The sequence below is a fragment of the Pelodiscus sinensis genome, chromosome 15 (genome assembly GCF_052426305.1).
Source record: "Pelodiscus sinensis isolate ZL-2025 chromosome 15, ASM5242630v1, whole genome shotgun sequence".
NCBI classification, from domain to species: Eukaryota; Metazoa; Chordata; order Testudines; family Trionychidae; genus Pelodiscus; species Pelodiscus sinensis.
Window position 1 is genome coordinate 33,122,956 of NC_143066.1, and position 18,198 is coordinate 33,141,153.

The 18,198-nt window shown below is 43.5% G+C and overlaps 1 protein-coding gene across 10 annotated transcripts in view; it reads right to left on the reverse strand.

The window, feature by feature from the left end:
• The window catches only part of TNRC18 (trinucleotide repeat containing 18), a 180,105-nt gene that overhangs the window by 92,037 nt on the left and 69,870 nt on the right, over positions 1-18,198 (reverse strand). For 4 of the 10 annotated variants that reach the window (XM_089769296.1, XM_075899660.2, XM_075899663.2 and 1 more), the window contains exons 1-2: positions 5,978-6,392; positions 3,625-3,966 (exon numbers count right to left, since the gene is read on the reverse strand). In XM_089769296.1, coding sequence (XP_089625422.1) covers positions 3,625-3,835 — 211 coding nt within the window. In that variant the 5' untranslated portion in view covers positions 3,836-3,966; positions 5,978-6,392. Of the gene's footprint in view, positions 1-3,624; positions 3,967-5,712; positions 5,732-5,977; positions 6,394-18,198 lie in introns of those variants that run through there. The other 6 variants (XM_075899662.2, XM_075899665.2, XM_075899661.2 and 3 more) reach the window with 4 other exon arrangements.

An 18,198-nucleotide genomic window follows, 5' to 3' on the forward strand; every position in this document is an offset into this window, starting at 1 on the left:
CCGAACCAAGATGCGCCAGAAAATTAGGATGAACCTGGAATAGGATTGCTTCTCAATAAGACTTACAGAAAAGAGATAGCACGGAGAAATATGGAGTACTGCTCTGTTCTGGCACAGCTAAATCAATGCTTAAGGTTTGAAAACGAGACGAAAATGTTATTGGAAACCAAATTGACTATAGCCCTTTTTTGTTAAAATATAGTGAATTATCAGAGTTTAGAAGGACGAGAAATAAATTACACTTGATGGAATTCCCAAATTATGGACCCAAGCAACGCCGGGTAAATCTGATAAGAAACCATGGGAACGACCAGGTAGAAGAGAAACCAGTTCTACCTTCTCACTGCCCCCGTAAGTGCTCCCTTTTCCCACAGCCACAGAAACCCATACTGTGTCCTTTATCAAACAAAAGACTGTCTCCCCTTCTCCAGACAAAAAAAATCTTCAGTGGATCAGGATTATTGGCAAGTTCATATGAAATATACATACATAGCCAAGAATCTCTTAAGTGAGCCAGAACGAAGGCTTCCTTCAACTCAGGGTTTTCTAGCAAAGAACGGCTTCACGGCAAAGAATTTTGAAATCGATTGGCTAAAAGAACTAGATCCAGAAGCACAGTAATTCAGGCTATTTTGAAAGGGATGAATTTAGTTTAAGATGACTTGGGGAGGGATTCAGCAGTGCCTGCCTTTAGTCCTGCATTATTCAATGACTGGTTTTAAGATGCTCTATTAAAATGCTACCCCTCCCTCCTTTACCAACTCAAAATGACAGCCTAAAAAAAAAGGCTCTAAATAGCAGGAAGCAATTGTCATTTAAAATGAAATTGTTAAAGCCATAAAAAATCCCTGTCTACCAACTGCCACGGTATAATGGAAGTTTAAACTGTTAATTGTACATATCTTTTTAATGCAATTTAGCCTGTCTGGGAATTACCACTCCCTACTGTAGCCAACCTGGGCGAGAGAGCTTTGTTTTAATAGCAGGGTAGAGAGTTGGTGAGGGAATGCAGAGAAACAAATTGTAGAACTGATGGGGAGTTATCTTAGCAGTGGCTTAGATGCAAAAATCTGAATTTCTAGTGGTGGGAGGGAGGGAGGGAGACTAAATTCCTTTTAAATAAGGACCAGTTTTCCGCACTGGCTTACCAGCCTCTAGGGAAGTTTTCTCTGAACCCCCTTTCAAAGGACATTGTTTGCACCTCAGGGCCAAAGGATAAACATAAAGCAATTATTTCATGAGATAGCCCAAGTAAGCAATGGGCTAAAAACAAAAAAGCCCCGAAAACAAAAACGGTGGCAGCTTTATTAATATAACTTGGAAAGGTAACTGTACACATCTTCCACAGCAAAGAATTAAATGCCTGTACGGCTTTTAAAATAAAACAAAAAAAAAAACCACCCTAGAAGCTGATCTTAGGGTCAAACCTGTTTGTCCACACAGGGAGATCAGTTTTAGAGATATTACATTTTGCTGTAGCAAGAGGAGGTGGGACATGCAGTGTTTGCCCATGTGCTTCCTTTTATTGCTCTTCATTTTACACCTCTTGTTTTAGCACCTGGAAAATTGGCACTGCCACCTATTCTAAAAGCAATAAATCTCTCCCTCGATTCGAGCTGCTTCCTTTTTTGCAGATGTTGGCAATCAGGTTTGCAAATTTCAGAGTCATTCATTCCATGCGGCATGGAGAAAAGCAGGCTTATTATTGCAAAACTTGTCCCCTACCAACGCCTAAAGTAAACTCAGAGTCACCTTTCCACGCCCAGAAAAAAAAAGAAATTGAACTGCAGAAATATCTGAGTCTTGGACCGCAAAGCAACTTCACTTCTGTCCACAAACACAGGCTTCACAACACTAAATATCTGGAAAAGCAACATATTTTTTTTAAATATGCAGTGAAAGAAAAGCAGCTGGCTGGCACATGTACAGACCGATAACCAGCTATATTGTCTTATAAGAATTTAAACAAAAAGCCAGGCGCTACAGAATAGTTTTTATGTCTTAATAAGAAATAGCCCCAAAGCACTTTAGACATTGCATCCATCAGGCTGGTAAAGGATTGATTCTTTAAAAGAGTAAAATACCCTTCACACAACAGTTTTCTGTCTACAGAGGGTTTTTTTTTAATATATATAAAAACACTTCCAGCTAAACAGCTTTTAACGGAGTCACACACACAACCACAAAAATGCATCCTCGGTTAATGTGCAAAAGTTGGACATGCAGCAAGCCCCAGAGATTCATAATGCGGTGTGTGTGTGTTATTTCTGACTGCCTTCCTCCACTACCCTCTCCCTCGAAGGGATAAGGGGAGGTCTGGAAGCAGGGAATTTCAGAGAACACTAAAACTTTTCATCTGCCTTGAATCACCCCCAAAGCAACCGACTGCCGCTGAAGCTCAAAATCCAGACAATAAATTACTAGTGGGGGGGAGAGGAGGAAGGCTCGATCCCATATTCTTAGCATGCATTCTTTGTAGCCCGCCCCACCGCCGTGCAATTAAAGAAATAAGGCTGCTAAAGTTAACCCATGTGGAATATTGGGGGTATTTATAGTCGATGCACTGAGGAAAAAAAACAAGCAGCCCCCCAGCTCGACCCTGCGTCTTTTCTTTTCCTTCCAGCCAGTTTCGTTCATTTTTAAAACCCAGATGGTGTCTATTAAACCGTTTACTTTTTAGGTTGTTGAATCCCCTCTCCAAAAAAAAAAAAAAATCCTGCCAAACTTAACGAACTTCCCAGGACGCCACGGAGACGCTGGGGAATGAAAGCGGAGTTCTCGGACGCTAACACACACAGACTTTAGCAAAACAAAGCGGGTTTTACTCACTGCCTCGCTTAGAAACTGGGGGTGGGAAACTCGTCCTGCCTCCCTCCCCCTCTTTTGCCAGTCAGCTGAAATGCGCGTTTTTTAACAAAGTCCCTGCTCAACTGAAATCACCAGCGATCAGGCAAGAAAACCAGAGAACGATTAAGCAGCGCTTGAAATAAAGATTCAACCTTTAAAAAAATTCTGTTCCGGCAGGAGATTTAAATGCGATGCTAGAAAATATGACGGATTATTACATCGGGGGTGGGGGGACTAGTTGAACTAGAAACACGGTAATCCTTCGGTGTAAACAAAAATCCGGACTAGGAAGAAGAGAGATGTCCCAGATTTCGATAAACATTGCTGGGGAGGGAGAGTTTAATCAAGTTAAAAATATATAAGGGGGAGAGTGTCTGTCCGGAATCCAGGACGGGGGGGGGGAAAACTTGGCGTTTTGGAGGGTTGTTTAAGAAACCTGGGGACAAGTTTCAAAAGGGATCCCGGCAAAATATTGCAAACTTGGGAGAAGGTTTAGGAAAGGCAATGGGATGCGTTTCAGGCCAGTTTCTTCGAGGGGGGGGGATTAAAAGCTCCCTCCGTCTGGATTTCACACCCCAGGGGCCAGTTTTCTTCCTCCTGCTCATGAAAAGGTAACATCTGGGGGAAGAGAAACCAATTCGAATCTATTTTGTTCGTCGTCCCCCCTTCAAAAAAAACATCCCGCAGCCTTCCCCGGGTTCTGCAAGGGGCTGGGGGCTCTCGAAGAGCTTTCTGGTCCGCTCAGCCACTGACTCACCCCCCGCCAAAGCGCCTTACCCGGGTGGGAATGGATGTTGATGCCGGAGGCGAGGTATTTGCCCGGTGCCAGCGGGGCCGGCAGCCCCGCAGCCATGTGTCCGGCGGATGGGGCGATGCGCCCGGCTGCGCTGGCCGGTCCGACTCGGTGACTCTCCATAGCCAGCCCGGACAGCAGAGGAGGGGGAACGTGGACAGATCGAGGAAGCCCAAAATCTCTGCCATCCATCATCCACTCGCGGGCTTCGCGTTGACTTTCTCTCCCCCCCCTCCCCACCCCTGGCTTCAGATGTTTTTTAAAACGAAGGTGTGAACGCGTCCCATGGCGCGGTGGGGTGCCGGGGTCCTGGCGAGGCGAGAGCCCTGCAGGGGAGAGACAGACACAAACACAGGGCGGGTTACCATCCCTCCGGTGAATTCACCCTCCCAGCCAAACCTCACACACTCTTTCAATATGCAAAGGGAAGCTAAATGATTTATACTATTCATCAAGTCAGTCACCCCGAAGTTGGGTTATTTCCCCCTTCAAAAAACTCCCCGATATAAATCACTTTTTAAAAATCCTCGCCTTTAGGGAGAAAAAAGAGAGGGGAGCTTGAGAGGGGGGGACCCACATTGTTGCTTGGGAGAATCCGATATTTTTGGTGCAATCACAGCAGCGAGATAATTCGGTTTAATTAAAAGAACCTTCCTCTTTGCTCCTCCTCTACCCAAAACCAAGGGGGAATTAATTCAACAAGTCCTGCGAAACCCACCCCACCGTCTTAAAATTATTTTTGACAAATAATAAAAGCCTAACTCAGGCATTCCAGAGTCTTCTGCCCTACGAATCTGGTTGAAACCAGCCACCGCAGTATTTATGATTCTCCATAATCACCCAACTTTAGATTCCCAAACCGCGAACCTTCTCTTCCCCCAGATTAAAAATGTCCCACTACACATTTACTCGTTACCTTATCCTGAAAGCATTTAATATTTAACTTTTTAGCCCTTGAGAGGATTTCAAAACGATTTGTATTATTTTGTTTTTAAATTTGTGTTCCTTAATCCACTTCACATAAGCTTTTTTGGGGGGGAGTGGATTTATTCTGGAACAAGAGATTTAAAAGAGAAAATAATATTTTATTTGTAATTCTGAGACTACCTAGAGATGTGAATGCATTTTGGCAGTCTTATAAAAACCAATATTATCCTTAGTTTCATTTTCAGTTACTGGGTTATTAAGGAATATTCTTACATACTTTCGACACGCAGAATTGCTTGCTAGTGAAATTAGCGAAAAATTACTCTTCGATACTATACAAGACATACCTAATTCGAGAATCCTCTTTTGGATTCTTCGTCAGATTTCAGTTAAAATGTTAAGATTTCTAGAATTTACCGAGGGAAAAATGGGTGGTAGACGGAAGCACAATATTTTAAATCTGTTTTCTCCCTCAGCTATTTATTTTAAATGACATGAAATCATTCCCTAACGTGTGTGTGTGTGTATATATATGTTATCCAAGCTGTCTAAAGAGCATTGGTTTCGAGATCAAGTCAAAAATACTCATGCATTCCGTGTTTTCGAGAGAAAGCCAATTCTCACAATATCTGAAATGAATTGTAATTATTTCCACCTCTTTAACCTACACAATTTAAAAATGGAATGCACTGTCCAGAAAATACATTTAACACGAAGTTTTCTTACCAGCTTAGTTTCTTATTTTGACCTGGTTTTAGTTACTATATTCCACCAGCTTTATTAAGAAGTGTCTCTTCTGGTCACCAGATTAAACATTTACTTAAAAAAAACCCACAATATTGGATATCCTTAGCAACATGCTTTCCATTTTAAGCCGAGGGTGCTGCTGCATTTAAAAAAGCCCACCTCTTACTCGTTTATTTTACAGTGGAATGAAATAACATCAGGACAAAATGGACAAGTTCAGCCGACCCTTCTGATTATAGTTTTTTTTTGAGGTGGTGCGTGTGTTAATTTATCTGCCTTCATTCAAATGTTTGTTTCAAAATCTCCTTATTTTTCCTTCCTCTTTAACGCAGTTAAAATGGCTGCATTCCTGCTTTTAATTAAAAACAGCCCATAAGCATAACATGTCTGTCTCTTACCTCCCTTCCAAGCCTGTATCAGCAAAGGAGTTGGGGAGTCGCTTTGGAAACCTTATTTTTTATTTTTTTTCTCCCTCTTTCGTGTGTGTATCGGGGGCGGGGGTATGGGAATAAGCGGGGGGAGGGGGTAAAGTGGTGAAATCAAAACCAACTAAGCTACGGAAAGGTTTTCGGAGGGAGCGCGGCTCCTCTAGCAAAGCCAGTCACCAAAAATGCAAACAAAAACTAGTTCACTTGCAGCAAAAATAAACGGGGAAAATTCTACCTTTCTAAACCCTGAAGAATCCGCTTTTCTCCTCTAGGCAACTCTCTTCTTTGGCATTCTTTAGCTCTTTCCCTCTGCTCGCCACCCGTCTCAGAAATTAGATCCAAGCAAGAACAGTACTTTTTGCCCGTCTTGCCTTTTTTTGGTATAAAAATGTTCTTTTAGTCCATAAGTCGGGCTCACCCTCTCCTCCACCCTGAAAGAAAAAGGAGCGCAAGCCACGATCACTCTGCTTTCCTTTAAAATCCAGCTTTCCTGCTCCAAAGGTCTCTGCTTTTTAATAAAATCCAGGTAGCGCTGGTTTAGAGAATGCCGAATCTCCATATACAGCCCGGGATTGGAAAAGGTACATTACACAAACCCCCTTTCAAGTTCCTCTCGCTGAATCTTTAAAAAAAAAACTCTTTAGCAATGAAACAAGCATTGTTCCTCCCGTTCCACCCCTCTCCAAGCTGGCCAGCCAAAATTTCATAGTAAGTCTCCCATTGGCTGCTCGCACTGCCACTCACTCTCATGTAAACATTTTGGCCCTCAGCCATTCCTATAAAACCAATTATGGACCAAGAACTCGACCGGTTTCTAGGCTCCCCTAACAGGGCTGAATGATCAAAACTGGTGGTGAGAATTTTTAGAGGCCGTTTCAAGGCTTCCCCCGCACCCTCCTCCTTTCCCCAGTCTGGGCTGACTGATCAAAATAGAAGGTGGTTGTAACTGCATTTCGGGTCTTTTCATTGCGCTCTATTTAGTGAAAATGCTGCATTGAGTGAACGTTCCCCCTCTTTCTATGGAACAGGGCGATGGGGGGGGGGGCGAGGTTTGGTTGAAAAATAAGCTTGCAGCACCCAGGACAAATAATGCATGGGGAGGGGGGTAATTCGTCCTCCTTTCTGCAGTTACTGGTCGGCGCTTTGCTCAGATCTACTGGGACATATTTTCCAATTTGTTTTTTTTAAACCTCTCTTTAGAGTAGGATTTTTATTATACTTTCAGACCGCTTGAATTGAGTCCCAAAAAGGCTGGGAGAAAAGGGGACAAAGCAGGCTCTTGGGGACCACTGGGGGGGGGGAGCTTAAAAAAATCCTTCACTAGACCTTAATGGAAGGCAGCTAATCTTTAATATTTTCGAGAGGCTGTCGCCCGCCGGTGAGTGTGTGTATAACCTTTTCAACAGAGGTTCCTATAGAAACGTGGTATAGGTGATAAGAGCAAACTGCAGCACTCTTCGTTAAAATAATCCCAGAATAAATGCACGTTAGGCGAGAGTAAACAGTCCCTTTATATAGCCCCTTTAAAGGCAAACAAACCCAACCCCCACCCTCAAAAAAATCCGAACTGAAAACACGATTAGAAAGCAATGATCTGTGGTCCAAAAAAATCCCCAGTGACATTTCAGTTCATTTGCATTTCACTGTAGGGCTCCTACGAGACCCTTTTCCCTGCCCCCTCCCCGTTTTAATAAATGTTGTTGGCTTTGCTTTTTCCACCTTGTGTTAAGTTTCAAAGGCGATACTGCCGCCACCTCCCTCCCTCTCCTCCCCCCCCCCGCGAAATCTGCTTAGGTGGGAAAAACCAGCGTTGTGCAGAGAACTGCTATGCTATAAAAGCTGCCCTAGCTGGAGGAGAAAGGGAGGGGGACGAGAGAGAACCAAACGACTTTGTATTTGATTTTACAATGCCTCTTTCAGTATAATCCGTTTTCACACTGCGTTGTTGGTCTGTGGTTGTTTTCCCCGCCTAGGAAGATGAACAGACTTTGTTTTTAGAGAGAGAGAGAGACGCCCCATGTAAACGGAGACCCTATCTGCAAATGCCTTCCTCAAGGGGAAAAAAAAGCGTTTAAAACTATTTTTAACAGCAAGCCTTATTGTAACCTCCAAATGCGATCTGGAAGGCTCTGATACTGCAATGGTTAACCAAGGCTGCGAATTGGCGAGGGACTCTGTACACAGCTTTGTTACCCCAGTTTTGGATTAACTGCTCTACGGTTTAGGTTTTTGTTTATTTTTTTTAAAAAAGCCTTCATTTTAGGCGTCTAAGTCCTCTTTTCCCCCAGCCAAGCAATCAGAAACTCTTCTCCCCCCCACACACACCTTGGGTATTTAAGGGGGGGAGGAGAAATCGAATTTAATTCTAGTATAAATTAAAAAAAAAAAAAAAAACTCGAGCCAGCAGGATAGTTTCAAGTTGCCCATAGCTAAACTGTACTGGCTGGTTTCTAGGCTGCCCTCTTTTGGAAACAGAGGAGCAGGGAGAGAAGCGAGGAAAGGAAAGGAAGCTCTCCCCTCCCCCAAAACCTAAAATAGTAATGAGCCAAGAGGAAAAAGCGCTTCTGTACGATAAAGCAAAGAAGATCTCATCCAAATATCACCCCGGCTTCTTCTGAAACCCCCGTGAAAAGGGGAAAATGGCAAATTTCAGCGGGACTCCTCACCAGTGGAGTGATCCCAAATTAGCCAAAGGATCAACAAGAAGAAAGGGGGAGAAAGGGCGAGAGAGAGAGAGGCCTGGTGGGAGGGGGGGGGGGGAAGAGGATAGGATTGCAAAGGAAATTAATGCAAGTCCATGGCTGATGGCTGCCTGCGCAGAATGCTGAGAGATTTTGAATGATCACTGAAGCAGCAATGAGTGACAGTTTCCCTCTAAGTTTACGCTTTAAAAAAAATATACCGCTTTATTCCTCGAAAAGCTTGCAAATTCTAAATGCACTTGATTTAAAAAAGTCCATCGTTCATAAATACCCTAACGATTCAGGCAAGAGCTCTCCACGCCATTCTCTTTGGACTTCTCCACTCCTGGATTGGGAAGGTTTCGTTTTCGTTCTCCTTTAGCAGACCAAAGGTTTTTGTTTTGTTTTTTAATGGTTTTTACGTGGCTTTGAAAGCATATTGTATAAATGTTTAATGTTTTCACACCCGGATCCTACAAGACGCTGTAATTGTGATGGTGGGGTATGTATGCAATAAATCATTTAGTTGCTAATAAAAAATTCTGCCTATTTGTCGTTAAGTTTGCCAGTGGCGCTTGCATTTTTTCAAGTGTGTTTCTCATCAGTTGAGAAGGGAATCTGCATTTCATTAAAGCTGCAATTTCTCTGTTGATCAATCTTCCTTCCTCCCCCCCACCCCGCTTTGTCAACCACCCAAAACCCCAAAAGCTTTACGTTGGGAAAATGTACTAGGTCAGCTCTCAATGCAAGCGGAACCTTGCAGCTATTTTTAATAGCATTTTATGTAATCAAATGGTTATCTAGACGAGGCTTTCGAGATGTTATGGAGGAAAAAAATGCGAGGCAAATCCCATAACACGGGCTGCCTTCCGCTGTAAACAATACCGGGTGGGTTGTTTTTCCTTCCCCCTCGGAAAAAAACAACACTAAATATCTAGCTCTACATCGCCAACTGCAGTCTTAGTCTGTAGCAAATATTTAATTGCTTTGATCTTTGCCACTGATAACAAAATCTTGGATTTTCCCCCCATCCTCTGTTTGGTGCAGTCTGACTGATCGGTACCAGCTGGGAGCCATCTTGTAGGCTGGGTGGAGTAGCAAAGGGGGAAAACAACATTTCTTAAGCCTGCTATTCTTTTCTGTGAAACTTTTCTCCTCCCCCTCCAAAGTATATGAGACTAGCCAGGTTAGTAAGTAACCCCTTTAAATAAAGTTGGAGTGAAGATTCCAAACATTTTCCTGGTCACCACGGTTTTACCAGTGACCTTTAGTTTTCCTTTACCGTCTTGTGTGTCCGTGACCCGTTTTCCAGCCCCACTATCTAAACCCAAACCCCAGAAATCCATTATTCGGACTAAGCGGAGGGAGCCATTTTTCTCCTGCCCCCTTTCGGTTTCTTTCAAACCATAAACACGATGCCTGTTCTTCTCCTGCTTTCAGATCTACGCAACCCACCAAACCAAACATGAACCCTCTTCTCCCCATCTCTTTTCGGTTTTGAGTTTTGTTATTTCCAGCTTGCTGGGTTTTTTTTTTCTTCCTGAGCGGGAGTGTGCATAGAAGAAACTCAACAGAGCTCATTGACTCAATTTCTTTTCAGAGTCACAGTGCCCTTCGAACAAGCCGATCTGATCTGTATTTGTATTTTGCAAAATACATTGAACTGAATTAAAGCGCATTAGGGATTTTCCCCCTCTCTTCATTGTTCTAGTCGGCGTTAATTAGATTAGACTTTCTTTTGTTTTGATATTGTTTGTTCTATACAGTGGAAATCTCAGGTTGCTTTTTGAGGCACTGTACAATAAACACACAATTATTCCCAGCTGGGTTGACAAAATACTTTTTCTTATCAAAGGACACTCCAACCTTGAAGCGGTCTTTCCACTGTTTTCCCACAAAAGCCAAAGCCGTTTGCCTTCAGAGGCACCTCCTTTGTGTTCGTTTCCCTCTCCAGGTCCTGGGCTATGATACTGATCTTTAGCTGCCTCTTTGGAGCTATTTTAATCAGCTTTTATGAAAGAATTCCTAGCAGAAACCTAATCGCTTAGCCCAGGTGTAAATACAAATTTGAAGACCAGCGCCGGTTTTAATACTATCCTTTGTAGTTTATCTATAGGTAGGAGGACGGGTATCTTGTGTGTATAAATCCCTGACTGCAATACATTCACACTCACCTCAAGAACACAATAGTAGCTTGTTTCAGGTGGGAAAGAACCCCTTCCCCTTGCTTTTTTCTGAACTGTAGTTTAATGTTGAGCTAAAAAACCAGCGGGATACCAGCAACAGCCAGCCTAGCTCTTCAGAAACTTGTTTTCTTTTTGATACTTTTAGAACTATTTACTCATTTTATTTTAGTGATTCATAGTCATAAAAGGCCTTTGAAAAAAGAGTAGCACTTCATGTACAAACCTTACAGTGTACCAAAGGCTTGTAAGTGAAAGCGTTGGGCTGCTGCTTTTTAAAAAAATGATAAAGCTTTCTTTCATCTAGAAGATCAAAGGCTCCCCCCCTTGTTTTTTTGCTTGTAAGGTTGAGAATTTGAACCCCAGCGCTAGTTACAATGATTTTAGGCTTATTCTTATAGACCTCTTTTCCCCCACTGTGGTCCTGGTCATTTGCTCACAAATATATGGAATGGGGGGATTTTTCTTTGTTCCCTTCTGAAATCTGTTGCTATTTTTTAAAAAAACTGAGTTTGGTTCGTTTTTGCTTGGCGCCTTGAGTAGCTGGTCGAAATTTATTCTTCGGAAGAGCTAATTAACAGGGGCCAGGATGGGTTTTGCTACAAAGACCGGTGTGGGAATAAAAGGGACTAATTTCCCCCTCTCCCTCGCAACTAATGCCTTCCATGAAACAATGTACTGAAGCAAAAAAACAACTGGTGTTTCTAGTAAGTCTGTCATTCCCCAGCCAAATTTAGCTTGTCTAGTAAGCAGATCTGAGCAGTAAATACTTGCAGCTAGAATAATTGAATTGTACAGTGTTGCCTAGGTCAGGAGATAGATCTAGAAAAGATAATGGATATCTTGTGCAATCCCCTTTTTTCCATATTGCTTTTCTGCAATCCTGCATCTCGCTGGCTTTGCGAACACAATTCTGCGTTTGGATTGGAAAAAAAGAATGAAAGGAGCTCTCTGAAATGTCCAGCCATAAATCTTCTGTTTGCTAAATGGGTCTCTCTCTCTCCCTCCTCCCCCTGAAATGAAAGTCTAACAGGAGGGCCTCTGAAAGGTTACCCTGGGACCTTCTGAGAACTTCCCTCTACCCCGTCCCCCTTTTCCAGCCTTGTTGACTTGAAATCATCCCCCAAGTTGTGGTGGAGGCGGCAAGAACAGTTTCCCCAGATAAGGGGACACAGCCTGACTGAGTCGGCCAGTCCCTGACAGGCGGAGTATGATTTGCCAGGAGAGCAGTTGTTCACAAATGTATCTCTCTTGTTTACCTCTGGCAGGCATTAGCAGAACACGTGGCAGATCGGTCCCTGGGAGAGAGAAAAAAAAGATACATGGAGGATGGGGGAAGCCACATGATTTCTTAAGTAGCACCGAAATGCAGAAGGGGACTTGGCTTTCACACAAAAACTAGAACCAGGTTTATCTGTTTACACGGGATTCGGTGCCAATCCACTTCCACCACCTCCACACACACTCCCCTTCTATTTCTTTGCTTCTCCGGGGGATCGCCCAGCAGGTGACAATAAGTCACAGGAGTCAATCGCTTACCAAGGCAAAAAATTGATCTGCAATAGCTGCCCTGGGTCTGATTAGAAATTCCACAGTGTGTCTGGGAAATCTCTCTGGCGGCAGCTGTCTGTGGAGGACAGTGGCTATTGATCAGAAAACACAGGGGAAGTGTGTTTCGGCAGACATAGGCTTCACACACGTTTAATTATTGTGCACGGACATTGTAGAATGGGCAGGTGCTTCCACAAAACCTTGAGGGGGTTCTAAACACACCTTCCATCCCGTTTGGAAATCAAGGCACCGTGCCACTCTTGCACTGTCCTTTCTGGGAAGCAAGCTGCCTTTTACTCAGGCCCTGGGAATAGCTGCTGGTGCTCTGAGTGCAGGGACTGTGTCCAGACAATACCATCAGGGTCATTCACGTACCATTTTTAGGAAACTCAATTGCCAGCTGATGAGATCACCCTGGATAGATTATTCGCAGGGTTCCTTTCTCTCCTGCCTTGTAGCTTTTCCAGGACAGAGGCTTTAAACATGGCCAAGAAAGCAGCCTTAGCGGCGGGTTGGTTTGGTTGTAGGAAGAGGAACAGGCTATTTCAGGATAACCCTCTGATCTTTAAAAAACTTTGGAGGCCTCCTTCGTCTCTGATGGGAAAACTGCAAAAGCTAACCTTGCTGGCATTTGTTTTGCCCCTTCCCTGCAATCTCTTTCTGTCCCCTTTTCCTCATCCATATCCTCTTTTTCTATGAAATCTCTACCTTTGCTGGGAACAGAATATGCCTCCTTTCTCCCTCTCCACCCCTACATCTGCTGCCATCACATGTATGTATTTAGCTAGCAAAAAGTCCCTCTTCTTCTAACTGAAGAGCTGCAATCACATTTCCAGAAGTGTCAGATGCTGTGCATGCATTTCACGATGCATTTTTAACGTGCTTACTACACGTTTTCAGGGTGTTTTGAACTGCCAAGCTGTATTTCAAGAGTAGAGCCAGGGACTTTATATAGAAAACCAGACATAAATATAGAGGGAGCATAGCACCTCACCCCCCACACTATGCTTTGATAGTCACTCAGAAATGGTTACTCCTGAAAAGAGGAATGGGGTTGCTCACGCATCAGACTGCCAAGACCAGTAGGGAAAGCGGGGGGAGAGGGAGCATGATGGGGCTGGACTCCTCTAATGCACCAATTGATTACAGAACTTATAAACAAACTATACAACATGGCAATAAAAGGCCTAAGAGGCATGGGAAATGCACACCAGGCTGAGCCTGGCCCCTGCATGGAAGCAGCAGAATGGCAGCTTTCAGAAAGAGCAATTACCTGAAACTGCAGCAGGCAAGGAGGTGTTTTACTCTTGAGCCACTTTCGAAAGGAAGGAGAGCGGAGCCTGTGCTTCTCAATGGATGAAAAACTCTAGATGAGGAATTAAAATCTAACACACACCCCTTGTAGCAATGAAGGTAACCAAGCAATTGCTCCCCCCCACACCATAACATCGTCCTGCAAGGTGAAATAAAGCTGCAAAGTTGATGCTGATTTGAAAAGGAAGCGTGGATGCTAAAGGCCTTTCAGACATGTATTAATAGGTGTTATTTGGGAGATGAAGATCAGACAGGTAGCCCTGTTAGCCTATATCCGCAAAACAACAAGGAGTCCTGTAGCACCTTAGAATAACAGATTTATTTGGGCATAAGTTTTCATGGGCAAAACCAAAAGCTTATGACCAAATAAATCTGTTAGTCTTTAAAGTGACATTTGGGAGCTGGGAGACATGTCTCTATGGCTGATCACACTTAGGGTTTCGTTTATGGGGCATGGCAAACCCATCTGGCTTTCAAAGCAGCACAACGTTCAAACCCCAGGGAAGCTCGCTTCACCCCCAACTCATACACCCCCACCCCCATTCCTGACCCCACTTATCCCCAACACATGCACCCTGATCCTAGGAGAGGCCACTTCCTAATTTGTAAGAAGAAACCTGCTGAACACGCTGCTGACAATAGGTGAAAAATTTATAGCAAAACCTAAAATACACGCCAGAGAGGCAGGGGTGGGTGTGCAGGTATTTAACTAGGCACTTTGGAAATCAGTCGGGTTTATGTCTTTTTAATAGGAAAGTATTCCTGCTATATTAAGATTAATGGCAACAGGCTCTTTTTTCTTCATAAATACTGGCTGATTAAACCCAGCACCTCTTCCCTCTTGGCCCCACGTGGTTACTGCGTTATGCAAGGATGAACAATCGGTACGAATAAGGAAAAGCTGGTGATGAGCAAAGACGGAAAGGTAGCAAGAGCAGGCTGAAAAAATACATACAAGTACATTAATAAATCCTAAAATAATAATTAAAACAAATAATGCAAGATGATGGGAACGTCACAAAACAGCAAGCTACATTCCCTTTAAGGAGGCCTTCCTGACCAAGGTGATCAAACCGAAAAAGGAAAGAGGGTAGCTTTGAAAGAGGCTAGTGTCATATTTAAAATTCCCTCTAGACTCTTAGTTCAAGGTGCAAAGTGCCACAGTTAAGCAATGTTATCCTGGCTCCGGCTACAGCACTCATATCAGCAAAAAGTCCTGTTTATGGGAACTTGTTGGCTGGCTTCTAGGTGCATTAATGCTCTTCAGAGCATAAAAGGTTTGCCTTTAAAAATGCTAGGTTGTTATATCAACTGTTCCAGGTCCTTCATCAACATCTCACAAGTCTATCAACACGGTCAGTTTGCAAACTTGATTTTGCTTTTAATACCTGTGTAAAAATATTCCCTCCCTCACAGGTATTCCCGAGGGCCCCCGACAAATACCTTTACCTTTATTTGTAAGTAATATGTATGTTAGTCTAAATCCTGTCCTGTCAAACTTACATTGAATGGCTTTGGTTAGAATGTTTGAAATTTTGTAACTAAAGTAGATTAAAACAGTGTAACTTTTAGTGATGCTTACTATACAAAGAACACTGTGTCATATGGGATGGAATTTTGGGGTGCTGGCTTGAAGAAGTATTAACAAGCCAAATAAAAGTTCTTCCAATTCCATTGCACCATGTATGACTACACATTCATCCACACCTTGTATTCTTTACAGTACCATTATCTCAAGAGTTCATTCTGGCTGCGATGTGAGAACTCACCAGTTGAGACATGTACTGTGGGAGGGAACAATTTATGTCATTCTTCCTCAGTGGTGAAAAAGGTCAGAAGTGAGCTCACCGATCCAGGTGTCTTTTTACAAGTACCTGTGTTTACACACAGAGAGAATAAAGGGCACTTTCATGGACAGATACTGTTGTAGTTTTATTAAAAGTGGCTGGAGCCATAATCCATAGCCACACAATCTCTGCCAGATAAAGTAAGTATCAGCCTTCTAATAAGCATACTTTTGCTATATGTCAGGGTTATTCTTTAAATCAATAAAGAATCAACCCCAAATGCTGCATTATTCAGGGGTGAACCCAATTCACAAAGTGATGGTTTCACATCTGACTTCTTAGTCCTCATCCTCAAATGAACCTCGACAACACCTGATCACCTTTCCCTACCCTGAAGAGAACCAACACAAGTTGGTCCAATACAAAATATTCGCACACCCACCTGAGCCCAGTCACTTAGGTCTTCCTGTCTTTTCTGTTCTACGGGTGTTTGGGCACTTTTGAAGATATGCTGCCAGGCCTGCTCACAGGGGCTATGTCTACACTTGCGGCTTCTTGCGTGAGAAATATGCAAATGAGGCCAAGCATGGAATATTGCCGAGCCTCATTTGCATATCTAATGAGCCGCCAGTTTTGCAGAAGAGGCTCTTGCGCCAGAAGGAGCTGTCTACCCTGCCCCTTCTTGGGCAAGAAAAACCTTCCTGCGCAATGCCGCTACGCTGATTATTTTCAGGAATTACGGCATTGCGCAAGAAGGGGCAGTGTAGACAGCTCCTTCTGGTGCAAGAGCCTCTTCTGCAAAAATGGCAGCTCATTAGATATGCAAATGAGGCTTGGCGATATTCCATGCTTAGCCTCATTTGCATATTTTTCGTGCAAGAAGCCGCGAGTATAGACATAGCCAGGGAGGGAGCAAAGGGCCCAACTACCCTGGGGCCCAGCAATTCAAAAGGCTCTGGGGTGCAGCGGCGGTCACTGGAGCTCTGGACCCGTTAGATGTCACTGGAGCACCCCAGGCAGCTCTGAGGGCAGGCTTGGGAGGGGGCAGAGGCAGCATAGTGCTGAGCCAAGGGCCAGCTACTCCAACCCCACCCCTTCTCCCCAAAGCCCCACCTCTTCCAGCAACATGGTACCAGGCCTCCCGCATCTTGCCCAGGGTCCCAGCAATTATGTCCCCCTCCCCCTCCATCCCCGCCATGCTGCTGATGGTTAGAATTTCCAGTTTGGGTTAAACATTTGAACTTGAGGCTGGCATCATCTTCTGAAACAACATAGTGTGTTGTCCCAGTGGAAGATATCACAGTGTAAAGTACAAGGGGTAAAAAAAACCCTGTAATTGAGAAGCATCTTTTCCCACACCGTATCTATATGAGGGAGATCGTAGATCTTATATTATTTTCCAAACAAAAGTAAAATTTTCACCCAATGTCAGAAAAAAATATGGATTATTAGCCAACTGTGAATTCCAAGGCTCAAATTACTGCTTGGATTCTTAGGACATTGTCATAGCTCCTCTGTTTTTAAAACCAGTCTAATACAAGGAGCATGCAATTACACCTCTCCCTGGGAAACACTTTCTTTTAGCAGGGAAATGTAAAACATTTTCTATCCACATTTCCAGTCTCTGTAGAACTCAAGGTTATGATAGGACTCAATATGCTCATTTAACACAATGGTATGTCCAGGCAAATGGGAATTTTCACTCCTGAATGGCAAAATTTTTAGGTCATCACAGTGAATTAGAATAGGGGAGGAGGGACATGTGAATGAGAGTGATCACAAGTGCTATATAAAGATATTACAGGCAGTCCCCGGGTTACATGGATCCAACTTACATCGGATCCCTACTTACAAACGGGGTGAGGCAACCCCGCACTAGCTGCTTCCCTCCAGCAGACCAGGGAGACACGAAACTAGCGCCCCCCCCCCACCCCAACAGACCAGGGAGACACAAAGCTAGTGCCCCCCCCACCCCAGCAGACCAGGGAGACGCGGAGCGGCTTTTCTCAGCAGACATGTCAGCTTGAAAATAAAGGACTGAGGGAAGTGAGGTGCGGGAGAATAAAACTGAGCTCTGGAGAAATGTTTGGGTAGAGTTTCCCCTACAATATGTACCAGTTCCGACTTGCATACAAATTCAACTTAAGAACAAACCTACAGTCCCTATCTTGTACGTAACCCGGGGACTGCCTGTATATAAAATATATCTAGTTTGCTTTAAACTTTTCTCCCCATCTCCAACCCAACAACAGCTGCAGATATTTTAATATGCACACAAATCTGATTTTAAAATGGAAAATATTCACAACTGCTCTTGCCATTTAGAGGATGGGGAATGCTAGCACAGCGTGTTAAAGATACTAAGAGCTGTGCTTGGGAGTTCATACAGCATTTACTCAGCAGGAAACACTGAGAAAGAAAGTTAGCTGCACAGCTCTGTCCTTTTTACACTTCCCCTCTCCTATCTGGTACTATTTAAACAAACCAAACACTGTGAACTGGAAAATCCAGATTTGCAACATCATCCTGATAATGCAGCCTTCTTAAATTAAAAAATATATATATATATACACACATACAAACAGTTTCTGCCCAAGGTTGAATTCCAGATGCAAACGTTTACAGCAAATCAAAGATAATATTTCTCAAAATAAAGAGCTCTGTGGAATGCTTGTGGAAGTAAATACATTCATGTTTACCTAAAAACAAACTCTCCGAAGCCTGATCAGTAACCTTCGGCGACTTGCATTTTGGTCCCTTAAAAACACACACAGACACACTCTCTCTCTCTCTTCCCCCATCAGTTTAGCTCAGGGATCCATGTAAAGGGTTAAACCAGAAAAGCTCTGTAAACAGTTCACATATGGCCATAAATAAAACATATTGGAAGTGCAGAGTCACCAGTCTCAACGTCCTTTTGCTGCACACATGCCTTTTGTG